The following is an 18,659-nucleotide window of genomic DNA, read 5'->3' as shown; positions in this document are numbered from 1 at the left end:
TCAACAACAAAACATTTGTCTTTTCCAGCAGCCATTGTACAGCGCATGCAGCAGTAAAACCTGCTGACCAAATGTGGTGGAGCTCTGCTGCGGTTGCTATGTAACGGCAGAACTTCACTGTGGTTGCCAGGCAACAGGCTGGGCTTCGGTGGGGTTGCTAGGTAAAGACAGAACTCCATTGTGGTTGCCAGGTCCACTAGGGTTGCCAGGCAACAGGCTGGGCTTCGGTATGGTTGCCAGGTAACGGCAGAACTCCACTAGGGTTGCCAGGTAACAGGCTGGGCTTCGGTATGGTTGCCAGGTAACGGCAGAACTCCACTAGGGTTGCCAGGTAACAGGCTGGGCTTCGGTGGGGTTGCTAGGTAAAGACAGAACTCCATTGTGGTTGCGAGGCCGGGTTTACTGGAATTGCTAGGTGAGGGACAGAGCCTGCTGATTTGTGACATGACATTTGGAAATGGCTCATTTTCCAGCCATTCAAAAACATTTCCTCATGTCACAAAAACATCTGGGTGTTTTTTATGTGCCTGGTTTTTGGAAGCAGTAAAAACTCAAGTGGAAGTACAAAAACAACTTTTTCATTAATATTAAAAAGTTATTGGTTTGAAACAAGCTCCTGTAAATTGATTAAAAGTTACTTTTAAGTTATTGTCTTAATTCAAGTGAACTAAGATATTTGCATCAGAAACTAGACAAAAATTCCTGGTAATATTTTATGTGTCTGCAGTGAAAGTACAATAACTCATCCTCTTGCTTATATATATTTTTTGCATGTTGGAATATTTAATAAAAATCTGGCAGCAGAACTAGGGTTTTTTTATTTTCAACATAAAAGAATTATTGACTTTTAACAAACCCCTTAATCATGCTGAAAAGTTGCTTTGGTGAGTTGCTGGGTTTTTAAAAGCAGTAAAGAGTCAAATGTTCCAAAAAGTACAAAAACAACTTTTTCATCAGTAATCATGAATTATTAGCTTAAAAAAACCTCTTATTTCTTGCTGAAATGTTCCTTTTAAGTTATTTTTGTCTTTATTCATCAGAAACAAAAATTTTCTTGTAACATTTTGTTTTTCCAGTGAAGGTACCTCAACTCTTCCTCTACTCTAAATATTGCTTGTTGCTTCTTTGATCATTTGTATGATGAATAAATACGTAAATGAGGATTTCTGAGCAGATTTTCTCTGCAGGCCCGTTTACGGTGGGACGTCCTGTCTGTCTGGACCCGAACACACAAACCGCCCAATAGGTGCTGCAGTGTTTGCTCTGCACTGGAAACACTCTCCAACTATCAAGTTTTTCTTTCTTTTCTTGCTTTGTTAGGCTCGGGGTGAAAGTTCAGTGGTGGAAAAAGGGCCGGGGTCACGCGGATCGATTTGGCCCAGTGACACCGGCCCGGGTCGGGGGGGCGGGGTGGTATTTGGAGGAGAATGACCTCTCAGACACTGTTGCATTTTTGCAGGGGGGATCGGGTTACCCGACCGGGAGCTAACGGGCTTCCGACCCGCTCAGAGCCGTCAGCCGATATCTGCAGAAAGGTCAGGAGGCTGGAAAAGTCCTGACTGGTTATCTGCTCACCTGCAGATACATTCAAATTATTCATTTTTAATCATTAAACGCCTAAATTAATCCAATTAAATAAATGAAAAACATCATGTAAGCTGTTAAGTTTACATTTTGATTAGCAGTTTAGCTTCAGATTATTTGTTATTTAGGGATAATTCTCTTGGATCACTGTAAAATAAAAATCATTTCATCTACACTGAAAAAATAAAACAAGTGACACAACCTTTAAAAAGAAGAGGGTTAATTTGGTACAAGGAATCAAATTAAGTTTGACAAACTTAATTAATCAACCTCAGCTGATATTAGTCGTTTTTTCACATGTTATCTATAAAACTGGGCCGATATGAAAAACTATTCACTTTTATTTTGTTGCTTTTTCCCAGAAATGTTGAAAAAGTAGAGAAATAAATATATAATGTACATATAATATCAGTAAATATCATTATTGACCATAGCAGCAATATTAATATCAATATCAGCACAAATGTTTCATATCGGTGTGTTCTCTTTTTTCAGTGTAAATAAAGTCAAAATCAGGCAAAATGAAACAAAAATCATCTAAATTGTACCAAGAGCAAGAAACAAGAAATAAATATACAACCTTTGCACCTTTCTTGATTAATATTAATTGAATTGATCAAAAGGTTAATAGTTTTACTTCAACAAACATTATACATGCACTGTAAAATCAGAAAGTCTTATTGAGTATTTTAGATCTGGTTTTTAGTGCCAATATCTTAGTACACTTGAAATAAGACAAAACTAACAGGTTATTTTACTGCAATGATTCTTGAATATTTGGGGGGTTTTTTAAATACTAATTTTGCTTGCAGAATATATAACTTAAAAAAAGATATATTTACGATGTTATAAGTGAAATATTCTGTGAATATTTATGACATATTTACTTAAAACAAGCCCTAAAACGTTACTTATTAGTTTTTGTCTTATTTCGACTGTGCTAAGATATTTGAGACTAGACCAAATATACTTGGTTAGGTTTTTTGTTCTTACAGTGTAATGTAATGTTTGTGTAGATTGAGAGCCCAGATATATTTTTTAAAAAGCACTATAAACCAAATTAATCAACAAATTCATCAAACTGTCACAAACAGATCCTCCTGCACTGCAGAAGAACCTGAATTTAACCCATTTCAGTAAAAAATAAAAGATTTTTAAAATGTTTTTATTATAGTTTTGAATTTGTTTGAGTCACATTTATAACCAGACAGGCAGAATAAATGACTGTATTTACAAGATGGCTTTTCAATTTGATTTATTTCAGTTTCAGTAACATCTGAACTATAGGAGATGTTTTGTTTCCATCTTCTTGAAAACTTCAAAACATAAATATAAGTTTACGTAAACATTTTTGGAGTTGGATTCTAGTGAAAAATATCAATATAGTGGATTTAGTTTTATGTAAGCAACACAGAAATGCAGCTGTTTCATTAAAAGGAGAGTAAAAACCCCCCAAACCCGGAACCCCGTGCTGAGAGTGATCGGGGGAATTATCAGGCCAATGCTGCCCTCGTGTGGTCAAATCAGGGAATGTTTTCACTTCCTTCCTGCTTTAAAACTGTTACAGAGGCTCTAATTAACAATTACACCACATTTATTTATTCCTGCACAAAAATATTTATTTATTAATGAGCTGAAAGGCACTACAAATAAGTACATGAGTGTTTCTGAACATTTTAAGTCAATTGTATTTGTATATATATATATATATATTAAGAGCTTTATACAGCCATTAGTGATGAAACAAGTAATAAACATTACATTTTGTCAAAAAATAAATAAAGGAACTTAAAATGTCAACCAGTTATTATGAATCAAATGTAACCGATAACATAATTGTACAGTTTGACATGGAAACAATTTAAAAAGAAACTCCAGTTTTTTATTTGGTAAGACAGTTTCAGCGCAAGGATGATGAGGGTTTTTTGGCCGCATCAAAGTTGATTTATTTCGCAAAACTGCACTGGAAACAGTTTTTCGCATGATAAACAACCGGATGTTGTTACTGGTGCAAACCACGAAGAAGAAGACGACAGGAAGTAGTTGGAGGATCATGTTTTTAATGAACAAATTTATCCACGTCCGATTTTAATTTCAGTTCTTTTTGGAAATACCAGTTGCAAAATTGTGTTTTTTGGATATTGGTGGAATATTGGCAAAGTTTTGCGCACATTTGTAAAGGAAAAGCAGCTATTGACAATAAAATTAAAAAATTTGGAATTGCATAAACAGAGGAGCTCAATGCAAACTTTTTTCTTTTTTTTTTGTATCAGGAGTCACGTGATCAACAACCGGATGTTGCTGCTGGTATATAAACTGCAGACGAGAAGTTGTAAGAAGATGGTGCAGCATGTTTTTATTACTTGTTGGTAACAATTTTATTTGCGTTTCTTATTTAATGACAACAATCAAGAAAAAAAACTGCCCTTAATTATTATCCTGTCATTCTGTTAATTTGGACATTTTTGGCGCAGTTATTTGTTTTGAAAACTTCAAACATAACTTGTGTCCTGAAGACTTTGGACTTGATTTGGACTCCCGGTGTGAAACTTGAGTCTTAGTAACATTATTTACATCCTAATAAAGAGTTAAAAACGCAGTTTTGTGAGCTACAGACAGCAGCTGCTGCGCATGTTTTACTGTGAAAAAATTAGCTTGATTATTTTCCATTGATAATAGTGGATTATTATGGTATGCTAACTGTTTATCTATTTATATTTGTTGCAACTTCATAATAATGTCTCTCCTACTGGAAACTATTTAAATGACTTTGGATAATTCCAGAACAAAATAAAACGTAACTAACAGGCTCCGATAGGTTGTCGCTGCTAAGCTAGTGTTAGCATAATAAGACCACGTCCGGTTGGTAATTTCAAAATAAAAGTACTATATTTCTGCATTTTTCATGTTTTTAACTAAACGGCCACTTGTTTCTCCCAAACTGCAGGTTGCAGATATAAACAGTGAGTTTCATTCTTAGATTTATGTCTTAATCTGGGGTAATAAATAGCAAGATTTATCAAAAATGTACACATTTCTCTAGAAAATTTCTGAAATTAATCTCAAAAAGTGAGTTGTGTGCAACACATTTTCAACCTCAGAAATTTCCATGTTTTTTCTAGAAAGTTTCTGAGATTATTTTCAGAATTTTCTTGGTTTTTTTTTTTTTTTTTGGTTTTTTTTTTTTGCACATTTTTAACTTTTCATACTCAGAAATTTCTGACTTTTTTCTAGAAAATTTATTAGATTAATCTTGAAATTTGAGTTTTTTTCCCACAAATTTTTGACTTTTCAAACTTTTCCATACTTTTTCTAGAAAATTTGCAAGAAAATTTTTTTGAAATTTTTACATTAAAATTAGAATTTGAGGAAAAAAACTTGAAGTCAAAATTATTCGACTTGGAAATTTTGGGAGTTTCAGAAGTCAAAAATTTCAACTTTTGTAACTCAGAAATGTCCATGTTTTACTAGAAAATTTCTGAGATTATTCTTATAATTTCAGATTATTTTTTTCTAGAAAATTTTCAACTTTTGAAACCCAGAAATGTTTATTTTTTCTCAATAATTTCAAAGATTTTTGGCAGAAGTTTACTCCTCCATTTTGTATCTACAATAGCCTTCATATAGATCACGCCTGCAAAAACAGAACAAAAAAAGTCGACATTTGCATATATAATAATAACTAAAACACTGAAAGCTATTATTGCATAATATTGTTACACAGCACCCAGAAAGAGGAGGACTTACTTCTGGGATTTGAACCAGAAGTCAATAAGTGCAATAAGTCTTGGATTCATTGTAGCATCTGAGCATCTCCTGCTTTCGATTTTCTTTCTTTGACACTCGGGACGTGTTTATATGTTCCTTCTGGGTTTTTCTGATTTATGGAGGATTTCTGGGAAATCTCTCCAGGGGGCAAGGATTGATTCCTGGGGAAAATCTGAACATAATCTCATCACATTCCTCCTCCTTTTGATCACTTTCTCCTCGTCCAGGAATCTCACATGGAATACATAAAACTGTGCAGAAATTATCACGGTAATAATTTTCCTGCCACCAGATGGCATTCAAAGGAAACTGAGTGTGGGAGGAAGAAAATCACTGGGAGGTGTTTCCCAAAAGAGGAGGAGAGAAGGGGGGAAAAACGCAGAGAGGGACAGCAGAGAAAATGGACCGAGAGCTTTCCGTACAGACGCATGTGGTCAGGAATGTTTCCATCCCTGCTTCACAAAGTAAAACCTCTTCCTCCGCTCTCTGTCTCTTTCCCGTTTCTCTGGCATGAACGGCTCCTCTGTTTGCGTTTGCAGTGACTTTCTCCAGCCGGGATCTGGACAGATGTGGAAACTTCTCTCAGCGCCACAGGAAGCCGGATAGATCAGCCTGGAAGCAGACGGCTGCAGCCGCCAACCCAACAGAGTGAGTTTTACAAACATGCACCGCAAAAACACAAAATATTAACAAGTACCTTTGGTCTGGTTTCAACTGAAAACATCTCAGTTCACTTTAAATGAGACAAAACTAACTTAAAAGTAGCAGCAAGAAATAGGAGCTTGTTTTAATCAATAATTTCTTAATATTAATGGAAAATTACTGGACTAATTAGATTATTATATTGGACAAATATGTTTTATTAAAAGTGAACAAATCTGCCAGTGTAGCTAGTAATTTTCATCAATATCCAAGACTTAAAACAAGCTCCTGCATCTTGCAGAAAAGTTACATAAGTTTGTTTTTTCTTATTTCAAGTGTATTAAGATTTTTGCACTAAACTAGACTTGGTGTTTTTGAAGTGTAGAATGGAGAAAAGGTTTCTTACACTGTAAAAATACAACATCCTTCCAAGTATTTTTGGTCTAGTCTCTAGTGCAAATATCCTAGTACACTAGAAATATGACAAAACTAACTTACAAGTAACTTTTCAGCAAAATATAGAAACTTGTTTTAAGCCAATGATCCCATAATACTAATTAAGGAATTATTTTTTTAAAATTGTTGCACTGGTAGATTATTCCACTTATAACCAAACATTTTCCCACAATCTGCCAGAGTAACTAGTACTTTTAAATTAATATTAAGGAATTATTGACTTAAAACAAGCCGTTATATCTAGCAAAAAAGTTACTTCAGTTAGTTTTGTCTTATTTCAAGATATTTGCACTGAACTAGACCAAAATTATCACATCTGCTGGTTTTAAACTGATTTTTGTGGATTTGGATTAGCAGAGGTTAGAGAATAACTTGACTGCAAAAATGCATCATTTTCTACTCCAACTGCATTAAAAATAGTTGCTTTTATTCTGAAAGTACAATAAGAGCTTCATGTAATTTAGGAAGCAGAACTGCTCTTTAGAAAAGAATCATTTCCTGCAGCTGAAACTTTAAAAGTGGAGGTAAATGTCAGCTAAGCTCAGCTACTGAAAAAAAACTGAAAAGTTTTAGTCTTACTAATTTCCTGACACTGTCGCTGGTTCATCTACTGATTCATCTGAGTCTTTTTTTCTGCAGGAATGAGTCAAAAGTCAAAGTTACGTAACTTTTAAAAAAACATGTTTATGAACAAGAACTTTGGTGAAAATCTGAGAAAATCCAAAGGAAAGCAGTGGAAAATGCTCAGAAAATCCCTTTTATCAAGAATCAGTTCAGAAAAAGAACTGGTTCAGAGTTGAACTACAGTTTAGATTCAAGAATCTGTTCAAAGTTGTTAGAGAATAAAATAATTGATTTTGAGACAATACATGGTTCAGGAATCAGTTTCAGATTCAGGAATCTGTTCAGAGCAATACTTTGTCCAGAACCAAGAATCTGCTGAAAATGTGATGCAGAAGTCATTCACTGATTTTGGGTCTGAACCAAACGATGAAATTGGGCCAGAAAGAGAACGTGATCACCAGCATCACTTTACAAAAGGTTCTTTTGAACACTATTGAATCAACTAAAAACCTGCAATGGAAACGGTTATGTTTGCATCCCACCATCACAACAACTGGATGTTACTGCTGTCAGAAACAACAAAGAAGAAAACAGGAAGTCGGCGTAGGATGTCTTTCACTAACTTTAAAATCAGGATTGATTATAATTGCATTTCTTATTTGATGAAAACATCAAAATTACGAAATGGTGTGTTTTTTTCTCGACATCAGCGATATGTGGTCACATATTTTGCACACAGTTGTTACGGAAACGCACCTATTGACACCAGCGTGGCGGGGATGGATTGGTGTGAAGACGGATGAGGAACAGTGGAGCGGAGGTGCTGAGAATGAGAAAGAGGACAGGAGGATTAGGGTGGGTGGCTGCGGCGTAGCATGATGTCACAGGAATGCATCGAGCCTCGCCTTTAACAAGCCGAGAGCCGGCCACATCACGGCCTAATTAACTCTTTATTCCTCCGTTTTCCATCTGCGCCTGATGTGCGACTAATCTTTACCAGCCTGGAAAATGTCGGCTAACAGTTTCTTTAAAACTAAACCGGTGTGGAGTGGAATAAACAAATCCTGAGTCTCACTGAAACATGGACGGTTAGCATCCGTTTGGTTGAATCAGAGGGAAAGGAAAGATGATGATGATGATGATGATGATGATGATGATGATGATGATGATGATGATGATGATGGCAGAGACAGCAGGAACAGATGCAGAGTGAAGGATAATGACTGACATGGTGTGTGGGAAAGCTCGGCCTCAGCAGCTGGAGAGACGATGACTAACGTCAGCAGTGAGGTAAGATGGCTGCATGGAGGGCAGCTGCTTCTGTAAACCAACCTCACTGAGGTCACACTTATTTATGGAGGCCGCATCATGCTTCCAGATCTGGGAATTAGATGGCAAGCTTCAATTTAGCCTCAAGTCAGCCATTTCACTTCCTTCTTAACCCCTTCTGCTAAAACTCCTCTCTGTCAGTCATCTGAGAAAACGTTCTTGTTGAAAACTAACTCTGTAAAGTTCAAGAATTACCGTATTTTCTGGACTATGGTTTGACAAATTGTCACGTTTGACCTTTGGTTTAGAAATGGTCAAACATTCTTTCAGAATGAGCTGTTTTAGGGCATCTTGTCACTTTTAATCCAAATAATCTGCCGCTGGCCACAACCCTCCGACTCAGCATTTACACTCACATGTGAAAATGGCCACAAATGCACAATTATACAACCCTACATCTATATCAAAACCAGAGGTAGAGCCTCTGTGCACCCAGCAAGAATGCAGCAAATGGTTTCTGGGTGGTAAGTCAACAACAAAACACTTGTCTTTTCCTGCATTCAGCAGTAAAACCAGCTGAACAAACATGCTGGAGCTCCACTGAGGTTGCTAGGTGACGGGCTGGCGTTGGGTGGGGTTGCTAGGTAACAGCGGAGCTGAATGTTGAATGTGACTCAATGTTCTGGAGGTTTTTGAAACGGTTCGTTATCCAGGCACCAAAAAATGGCAAGATGTTTTTATTTAAATACTGGTTTGTTTTGTTGTTTGTTTTTTAGAAACAGTAGAGACCTGAATAGAAGCATAAAAACGTGAAGATGTGAACTTTTTATTATAAGTCTCATTTAGTCAAAGAATAAAGTGGAAAAAACAAATGAGTCGCAGGAACGGCCAAACTATGAATAAAACTTTGTCTTGTTGTCATGTTAAAGTTTATTTATGTACCATTTTTACAACAACCTGAGCCGACCAAAGTGTTTCACAATAATTACAATTCACAGCTATACAGGGTAAAATAAGAAATAAAGTTAAGTTTGATAAAATGATAACAAAGTTGTTCAGAAAATACTGACATAAGTACAGAAGGCGATAGCTCTTACTTTGGTATTCCAAGTGATTTCTGAACCAACAGGGAACTTAAAAACAAAAGTTCTGGATCTGCTCTTAGTTGGACATATTTATAAAAAGCTCTAAAGAAACCTAATTTCAGCTGATTGTGTCCAGGATTTCATCATAGACTGGAGCAACTGCTTTGTTATTGCAGATGTGTCTCCCCGTCCTGCTTCGTTCTAAAAATGGCCATAAACTTGAACTCCTCAACTTGAGGCAGAGACTCATCCCAGACCTGAAGGCAGCATTCCTCTGCTTTTCCAGTTGGGAACCATGGAGACTGACAGGAGCTAACCAAGGCACCAAGAACACATCAGTATATTTAAACTCTTCCTCATTGTCTTCTTGGTGACATTTCTTGAACACAAGAAAGTTGATTTTGTCTTAGACGTTGTTAACGTGTTCAGAATCTGGAATGTGTGTAAACCTGACCCCTGGTCTTCATGGGGTTTAGGGACCGCAGCATGATGTCACCATTTGAATATACAGTTTTATTAGGGATTAGATGAAGACCAATCAGTTTTGTGCCTGTTTTATTTTCCTTGTTACATAAGAACTGTTGTGTTTGGAGCATAGTCAAAGTTTTAGGTCCAGCCATACTCCTCTAGCAAGCATGAAAAGTCGGGGTTTTGATAACTTTATATCCTCCATGCCTCAGAAGCAAATGCAACAATATTCAAGTCAATCAGTCAAAACCTCTACGAGGAGTTTGATCCTCATGTTTTGACCAAAACATGGTCAAAATCGCAAGCTCAATCCAACATGGCCGACTTCCTGTTTCTTCTAGAGCAGGGGTGTAGGAGACTTTTGTGTAGGTCTTGGGAAGTTCTACAAGTGTACCAAATTTCATGCCTCTACAATAAACTAAGCTTAATAAAAGTTGCGGATAGGGGGCGCTGTTGAGCTACTTCACAAGGAACTTTTGTGAAACCTTAAAAACATGTAAATATGACATATAGCTGACAAATATGCAAAATTCTGTGCATTTGCATGAATGTCTAGGCCTCCAAAAAATCAATTAATTCGGTGAAAGAATAATAAGAAACAGTAGAGCTGCAATAGGCCATAGCAGCGTGCTAGCTGATTGGCCGCTTTCAAAATCCCAGCCAATAGGATGTCAAGTAGCATTTCAGCTTTTTTTGCTTTGACAACATAAGATATACTCTAAAAAAAGGACCCATATCTTGCCAAAATGTTGCCTATAGGTCAGTTTGTCGTATTTTAAGTGCACTGCGATGTTTCTACTAGAAACTAGGCCAAAGGTACTTGGTAAGATTTGATGTTTTTGTAAAGTATGGGCCTTTTCTGGCCAAACCTTGTTATTCTAAAAGTCTATTAGCAGACCTAAATCATGTCGCCATGTTGAAATTAGAAACAATAGCCGTTTAAGCAAGTCAAAGTTTTACATTGTTCTGCCAGAAACATTAACATTTAATGTTCTAACCGGGAACTGCAGAGTCTGGGATGAAAATGTTCGGTTTTATTCTAATTTCTCTGACGTCAGGGTGAAATTTCTGGCATGTCACTTTTTTTTGTTACATTTTCACCCCAAATATCCAATTTCAGCGATTCAGTGAAGGCATCAAGATGTTGTTTTGAGATAATTTTGATTTGTTTAGGTAGACACACCAACATCCACCCAGAAAAGATACATTTTATTGTTATTTAAGAAATTCTTCATGAACATCAAAAGAGAAAACATCAGATCATCCTAAAGAGTCAAGGAAAGTTGGATAAACAGTAAGCCTGGAAAGTTCTCTGCTCACAGAAAAAGAGAGTATGGAAAAGTAAGCATTGCTTTTCCACTTTTCCGCTCGCTCTTCCTGAATGAAGCCTGTGTTTTAGTTAATGTGGCTGGTCGAAGTGCAGCGTGGCACACCAGCTCATGCCAGCGGCAGCAACTCGGCCTGGTCTCCATTAAAATCAAATAAGTGGCTCAATTATGTGTGCACGTATGTGTGCATGTGTGAAATGAAGGGCCAGAGCTGGATGAGAAATAATAAAAAAAAAGAAACGTTCAGCTGGAGCTGGCATCCACATGTTGTAAAGTTCAGCCTGGAAGCTGCTGCAGGTTACAAAAAGCTCCTTTCTTACATGTTAAAGGGTAAATATAATGTAAAATTCACATTTTGCAGGTTTTTGTTCTTCCCTTTCGGTCTGCTTCTAAAAACAGCAAAAGTGTTAAAAAAGAAACACCCAGATGTTTTTTGCCAATAAGTTCATGGTTTTTGGTGTCTGGAAAACGAGTAGTTTGAAAAACCTCCTGAATGTAAAGCAGGAACTTCCCCTCACCTAACCCAAACAGTTACCTAGCAACCCTAGCAGAACTCCTCATGTCACCAAGCAACCAAAGCTGAGCTCCAGCACGTTTGGTCAGCTGGTTTTAACGCTGTATGCAGCATTAAAACTTTTCCAAGTTTCTTTGTAGAAAATTCTATTTTTTTCTTGCAGGTTTTTGACTTTTGGAGCTCAGACTTTTCCAGCTTTCTATTTTTATTTTATTTTATTTTTAAAGAGTAAATTTTAACCATTCGTTTTCCATGTTTTTTCAAGAATTACCGTATTTTTTCTAAAAAATAATTTCTGAGATTAATTTAAAATTTTTTGCGTGTTTTGGTGTAACTTTATTCCTTCTTTCTCTCTTCAGTGGCCGCACTAAATTGTTGAACCCTCCTGAAATTGGTCACTTTGTTTTTCCATTTTGCAGTTTGACCTTCCAGCCCGTGAAGATGTAGTCAGCTCGGTTTCCATGGAGATGCCTCCAAACGCGGCGCGCTCTGCCTGGTTGCCATGGTCGCTGTGGTTGATGTTCGCGCTGACCTCTGACTGCCAGCCGATGCTCTTCGACCCTGAAGCGGCGAACGCCACGCTGCTGTTCGACAGCGGCGGCGGCCTGCGGACCTGCAGCTGCCCCGCTCCGGTCCCGGACTGCGACGCGGCCCAGGGCGTCTCCCGGTGCCGCTGCAGCACCGTGCCACGGTCGGAGCTGGACCGCGCCAGCCTCGGGCGGACCGTGGCGGTGTGGGTGAGGGAGCTGTGGGTGCTGGAGGAGCTGCTCAACAGCAGCGCCGTCGCTCATCTTCGGCTGTCGTTCTGCGGCGCGGAGCCGCTGCAAAGCCGGCAGCTGGTTCTGCTCGGGTTGCGGTCGCTCAGCGTTCACAGCGCCGCCCCCGGAGCGCCGTACCCCGACCAGGAAGTCAGGGTTTCGCCATCAGTCGGGGCGGCGCCCGAGCCGGACTCCTCCGCTTCCCACCACATGAGTTTCGTCGACGTCGGCGTTCTGAACGGACTGTCGGCTCTGAAGGCGTACAGCGTCATCGGACCGCCGCTTCACACCTTCTCCCAGTTCTTCCCACACCTGGTTTTCCCACTGGAGTCCAAGGAAAACGCCTCAGAACCGTCACAGCAGACGCTCGTCACGTTCGTGTACTGAAGGAGCAGAATATTACCGAGAAAATATTTCACATGTGGATACGAGCACAAACATTAGCATGCTCAGGTTGCATGTTTCTCATATTTCCCATTAGCATCACTGCCATTTTCAAGATGGCCGCCGTTTATGAGGTTTCTTTCTACAAAAGAGTATTAGAGCCACAAGAGATGAAAGCCATAATGTGAGAATAAAGTCATAACGTTTCGACTCTATTCTAGAAATATCATCAATTTATTCTCATAATGTTACGTCCATTTTTTCTTGAAATATTCTGACTCTTCTGGTGTTATTGTTACTTTATTTTCATAGAATTTTTTTCTTGTAATATTATGATTTTTTTCTATTTTCTATTTTTTTCTCTTTCTTTTAGTGTGGCCCTAATGCTACGTCGTACTTTTAGACCAGTTATTGCCATAAAATGTCACCCATTTTCATTATTAGGATGAACTTTATGACTTTTTTCATCCTGTTTATGCAACTTTAATGTGATAATATGTAACAAAATCAGAACTTGCTGTCTGTAGATCTCAATCAACTAGAAAGGATGTGGATTTGCAACACAGACTTACAGTCGTCTTAATGGTTAGCGTTAGCCTCCACTACGTATGTGATTTGAAACATGATTTGTTCTTAGCAGTTTAGTGTTAGCTTCAGCTATTTTTTTATCTTTAGCAGTGTAGTGTTAGCTTCCTGTCATTTTATGTTCAGCGTTAGCTTCTGAAAGTATTTAATGTCTATAGCGGTTTAGCATTAGCATAGCTAAGCATCTTTTTAGTGAATTAGAGGTTTGTGAACCTAACTTTTTAGATAGCTGTGCTCGCTACTGGCAAAAACTACTGCCGATTTTAGTGCAAATATTTTCTCCATTACAATCATGGCGGCCATTTTGAAAAATGTCCACCAGAAAAATAAAGCACAAGAACAAGAAAATACAAATGATTTCAAATGTTTAAATTTGACACCAAATATATTTATCTAATTGGTAACTTTATTGCAACCATTAATTTTCCATGACAACCTTGGTAGCCATTTTGTAAAATAAAAAAAATATCAGGATATGTGATTTCTATGGGTCCTATTATGCATGCATGATTCCACACCAAAATTATTTATCTGATAAATATTGTGCAAAAGTAAGTTTTCATTGACGACAACGATGGCGGCCATTTTGAATTTTGTGCCTAGTTTGGTTCTTGTATCCACATGTGAAAGATTTTCCTAAAGTATTCAGTAATCTGCTGCACTATAAAAAGTTCTCATTTGCAGACTGAAAAAAGGGAAAGTTACGCTGCAGCTGCTGAAAGATGTAGAAAAGTGGTTGGGATATTTTATATTTCCTGTCAGCTAGTAGAAATCTCTCACCAATCATTGGACTTTTATTGTTTTATTGTCATTTTCTACATTAATTCATCCTTTTTTTTAGATTTACTGAAAAATATATCTTCTGTTAATTCCAGCTTGACCGTATATTCAATAGTTTTCAGCTTTTTATTTACCTTCCACAATGTATTAACCTTAAAGCTCAATTCAAATCCTCATCCGGTGCTTTGCATACATGATCTCTAAGGTACGACATCAATATGAAGCTAATTTTACTGCAGAAAATGTTGTCAAACCTGCTCACTAACACTGTTTTTTATTGATCACATGCATCCCATCCTGCACAAATCCACTCTGACGACATCTGAAAAACAATTTAACAGAAATATAAATCATGTTGTGGCGTAGAGGAGCACATTCATCGGGTTTAGCTGCTCTACTTGTGAAGCTTTAGTTGATTTTTTGCTCTATATTTTGAAATATTTGCACACGTTTTTTTGCTGCTGTGGCTCAGTGTGATAATTTTACTAGAGGGGTGTAATATTTTATAGTTTGGTTGAATACTTACTAAATACGGAAACAGCATCAAGAATACTGATACCGCTACTTTAGGCATTTTTGTGTATTTCTTTGAATTATTTAGTTCAAACTGTAGAAAATACTCTAAGATATTAACATTATCAAATAGAATAAATTTGTTAAGAAGTGCCATCATCAATAAATACCAAAATGACGGCCAATTTTCCATTAATTTATTTTAAAAGCAACTCTGTTAACAGTCTAAGTTTTAATCTTGTTTTGAAGGAACTCAGTGTTTTGACTGTTTTGTTTGTTCCAGTGATTTATAAACGAACAGACCTGATACTTTACTAAAGATAAACACATGAATATGTTTCTCCAGATCTTATTCATCCTTTAAATCTTGAAATGTTCTTCAGGTGGTAGAAGGCCGACTTTGTAACCGTCTTTATGTGTCTCAGAATGTTCAGGTTCCTTCTATCATAACTTTACCAGCTTTGTTTTTATTTGCTCCCTTTTTAAATCTACTTCTGTGCCTATTTACACCTCACCCATTCACCACTTTATATAGTGGATGAATGGATAATTTATTAGCTCCCTGATTTCGCAGTTTGTTTGGTTTCCTGAATCTTTTCAATCTGTCCAAGTCAAATCCGCTCCAGATGTTTTGTTTTTTGTTTATTTTTGTCACATCGTGTTTCGAGATTCTAATTTAGGATCTTTGATTTTTTAATTTTTTTCCAGCATCTTATCTTTTCCTTACAGTGTAATAAAGTCGGTTTGCTCATCTATTCGCCTTTGGATCCTTTCTGTCATAAAATGTTGCCAATTTTTCTCACCAAACATGAAAGAAAATAGTTGAAAAGAATTAAGTCTGGAGTTTCATTTTTCCGTGTTTCAGTGAATGCAGCATTATTTAAAAGCAAAGTTGAAGATGAAGAAGCTAAATATTTTCCAAAAAATATTAACGTAAAATTTTGATTTTGTATTTTTATTGAACAGTAAATACTGAAAGTATTTTATTTCGAGACTAAAAAGTAGTCCATACCATTTTGAAAAAGTAAAATATAAACAAAATAAAAAGTTGTTCTAACTTCAAAGCAAAGGGAGAAAATGAAGTTTGGAGTTTCATTTTTCCGTGTTTCAGTGAATGCAGCATTATTTAAAATCAAAGCCAAAGGACTATAAATTCTTTCATTCAGTTTTATTTTCCAAAATATAATCATGTAAAATTTAGATTTGGTATTTTATGAATAGTAAATAGAAAAACAGTCATAAAAGTTTGTAATTTCTCATAAGAGCTCTGATGATGATTTTTCTCTAGAAACATTAAAGCAAACGGAGAAAAGTAAGTTTGAAGATTAATTTTTCATTCTTTCGGTGAATGCAGCATGATTTCTGTTACTGTTTTTAACTCAAGATATTGTTTGGGTTTTTTTTTACAGTATATAAATAAAACGTTGTGCTGATTCAAAAGAGGCAGGACTATTTTCTAAAAAATGAAACGGGGAAATTGATTTCAAACTTAAACGTCTCACATATTTAGCTTTTATTTTGTTTTGTACAGTTTTTAACGCTTCGTAGTTTTTTTCCTCCCTATTATTCGTCCATGCCAGTCGAAGGAAATCACCAAAAGTCTGGCGATGTCGTGCTAATAAAGAATTAAGCGTTGTTGTTGTTACATAACATTTCTGCGCTGCACCTGTTGATCAAAACACGATGTGCCGTGGCAGCTGAATGCTGCTGGAAAACGTCCAGTCTGCTGAGAGCGCTTCACTCTGTCTGCGGGGGAAAATCCGCATTTATAAAGTGATTTACAGAGAACCCCTGCTGTGACATTCAGAGAAAGTCCTTCAGCAGAAAGATAAAGGAGGAACGGGACGGAGTGGAGCGACCCGGCTCAGTGGGATCACCGCTGCGTTTTTCCAGCTGGACGGACCGACTGCAGATGGCCTAATAAAACAAGTTGTTTTGAAACAGGTTGAACAAGTTTTAGGAGCCAACAAATCCTCGTCTCTCTGGATCAAAACAAGAACTGGGAAAGGAGCCGGATTGATTTGGATTAGTGCGACTGGAGTTCAGTGCTGGAGGAGCGGGAAGAGAAAGAAATGTGCCTTTGTTAGTGGGTCTGAAAAGTGACTGGATCAGGTTTTCCCTGTCTGGCTTGAGCTCATTTCCTGAGAGGCTGCTGACAAACAGGAGCCAGCGCTGTGCAGCGTCACCGCGGATGACCGGAGCTCAGAGTCACCCTGGAGGAGAAATGAACGACACAAACCTCTGCAGAAACTCAAAGCAGCTTTCTATGAAAGGCCTGTAGGCAGGAACACAAACATCTGGCTTCATGCATGTAGTCGCCTCTTCTTAAAGGGCCAGTGCAGCTATTTTCATGTGAACGTGTTGAGTTTTAGAAACACCGAAGGGCAGTAATGAGGATGTTGAGAGTCAAGAATCAGAGAAGGTTGGTTGGATGGAAAACACTTCAGACGAGTAATGAGAACGTTGTTCAAGGCTGCCACAGTCAAGAAGGACAGAAAATTGGTTGGTTGGTTGGTTGGTTAGTTTTTTTGGTTTGTTGCAAAGCAAAATAATGTTTGTTTGTTCAAGGCTGCCATAGAAGGATAGATTTAAAAACAAACTTGGCTAAAAATGGAGGGAAATGGTTCAAATTAAAATGTAAAAGGTGAAATGTTCAGTTGGTTTTTTTGGTTGGTTGCTGTTTGATCAGTTGATTAGTTGGTTATTTGGTCGGTCAGTTGGTTGGTTGGTTTGCTTTGCAGTGTGATTGGTTGTTTATTTGTTTGGTTGGTCGGTAGGTAGGTTGCTTGGCTGCTTTGTTGTTTGATTGATTTAATTAAATTTCCCTTTGAGAGCAATAAAGTGTTTTGGAATTGAATTTGGCCAGTTGGTTATTTGTTTGTTTGTTTGATCGGTTGAATTTAATTTACCTTTTGGAGCAATAAAGTATTTTTGAACTGAATTTCGTCGGTTGTTTGGTGGGTCAGTCAGTCAGTTGGTTGGTTGGTTCAACCCTGCTTGGTAGGCTTCTAAGCAAACCATGGTCTAAAACCGTCACACTGCCCCCACCTGTTGTCCGTTCTACTATGATTCCAGGTCCTTTCCATGTGAAACATGCAGACGGTCTGAACATCCGCCAGAAGACCAGACGGTCCAAGGAGCCATTACCTCACCTCTTGTTCTCCAGTTTTATTTTTGGACCGCCTTTGGCAGGCCATGGCCGCCTGCGCACTGGGACCATCGCAAGATGCTTTGACTATGCCATGCTGCTGTTTTAAACATCCCACCCACTGACAGGAGACAGTTTACCTGCCTGTGGTCAGAACTTTACTATCTAGTAAAAGTTTATTTTGTCGGGAAGTGAATTATCTACACTGAAAAATATTTATGTTGCAACATGCTGTTTAATGACCGGTAACAATGGAGCTGTTGTGAGTTTTCCTTCAGCTTTCAGTCGTTTCTGTTTCTTGGACGTTAAAATTCCCTCATCCATCTTGTTCTCCATGTGATTCACATGACATTGTCTAAAAATAGATCCTTTCAGAGCAGTTGGACTTTCTTTATATAAACTGGATTTCTCAGCGCTGCGACTGTCTGCACTTTAACACACAAATGATCAGTTTCACTTTGAGTCAACACAACATCTGTTCAGATCTTCACAAGATGCTTTTTTTCTACTTAAATGGAAACATGTTTGCTTGTGTAACAGAAAGTCCTACGAACTGATCTGGTGCAACTGATGTTGACTTTGTTTTGTTTGTGAAATGGAGCTGAAAGTATGCAGAACAAGAACCAGATATATTAATGTGTGATTAAATTAATGACTCTTTTCTTTCTCTACTACAAAACTCTGAAAACAGATTTAAAAACAAACTTGGCTAAAAATGGTGGGAAATGGTTAAAATTAAAATCTAAAAGGCAAAATGTTCCAATTAAAATCCATACTGATGAAATGTTGCAATAAATTTATGAAGAAAAGTAA

At 37.4% G+C, this 18,659-nt stretch overlaps 1 protein-coding gene across 7 annotated transcripts in view; it reads left to right on the top strand.

Annotated features, from left to right (window-relative positions):
• LOC122839755 (uncharacterized protein C21orf62-like) overlaps positions 1-15,469 on the top strand; it is a 51,442-nt gene extending 35,973 nt beyond the window's left edge. For 2 of the 7 annotated variants that reach the window (XM_044131689.1, XM_044131688.1), the window contains 3 exons: positions 5,892-6,000; positions 8,202-8,304; positions 12,098-15,469. In XM_044131689.1, the coding sequence (XP_043987624.1) occupies positions 8,284-8,304; positions 12,098-12,823 (747 nt within the window). In that variant the 5' untranslated portion in view covers positions 5,892-6,000; positions 8,202-8,283 and the 3' untranslated portion in view covers positions 12,824-15,469. Of the gene's footprint in view, positions 1-5,160; positions 5,817-5,891; positions 6,001-7,100; positions 7,870-8,201; positions 8,305-12,097 lie in introns of those variants that run through there. The other 5 variants (XM_044131690.1, XR_006372100.1, XM_044131691.1 and 2 more) reach the window with 5 other exon arrangements.
• The last annotated feature ends 3,190 nt before the right edge of the window (positions 15,470-18,659 follow it).

This window comes from Gambusia affinis, linkage group LG11, assembly GCF_019740435.1.
Source record: "Gambusia affinis linkage group LG11, SWU_Gaff_1.0, whole genome shotgun sequence".
NCBI classification, from domain to species: domain Eukaryota; kingdom Metazoa; phylum Chordata; class Actinopteri; order Cyprinodontiformes; family Poeciliidae; genus Gambusia; species Gambusia affinis.
The sequence above is the reverse complement of the archived record's forward strand: the minus strand, read 5'-3'. Positions and strand labels throughout refer to the sequence as shown.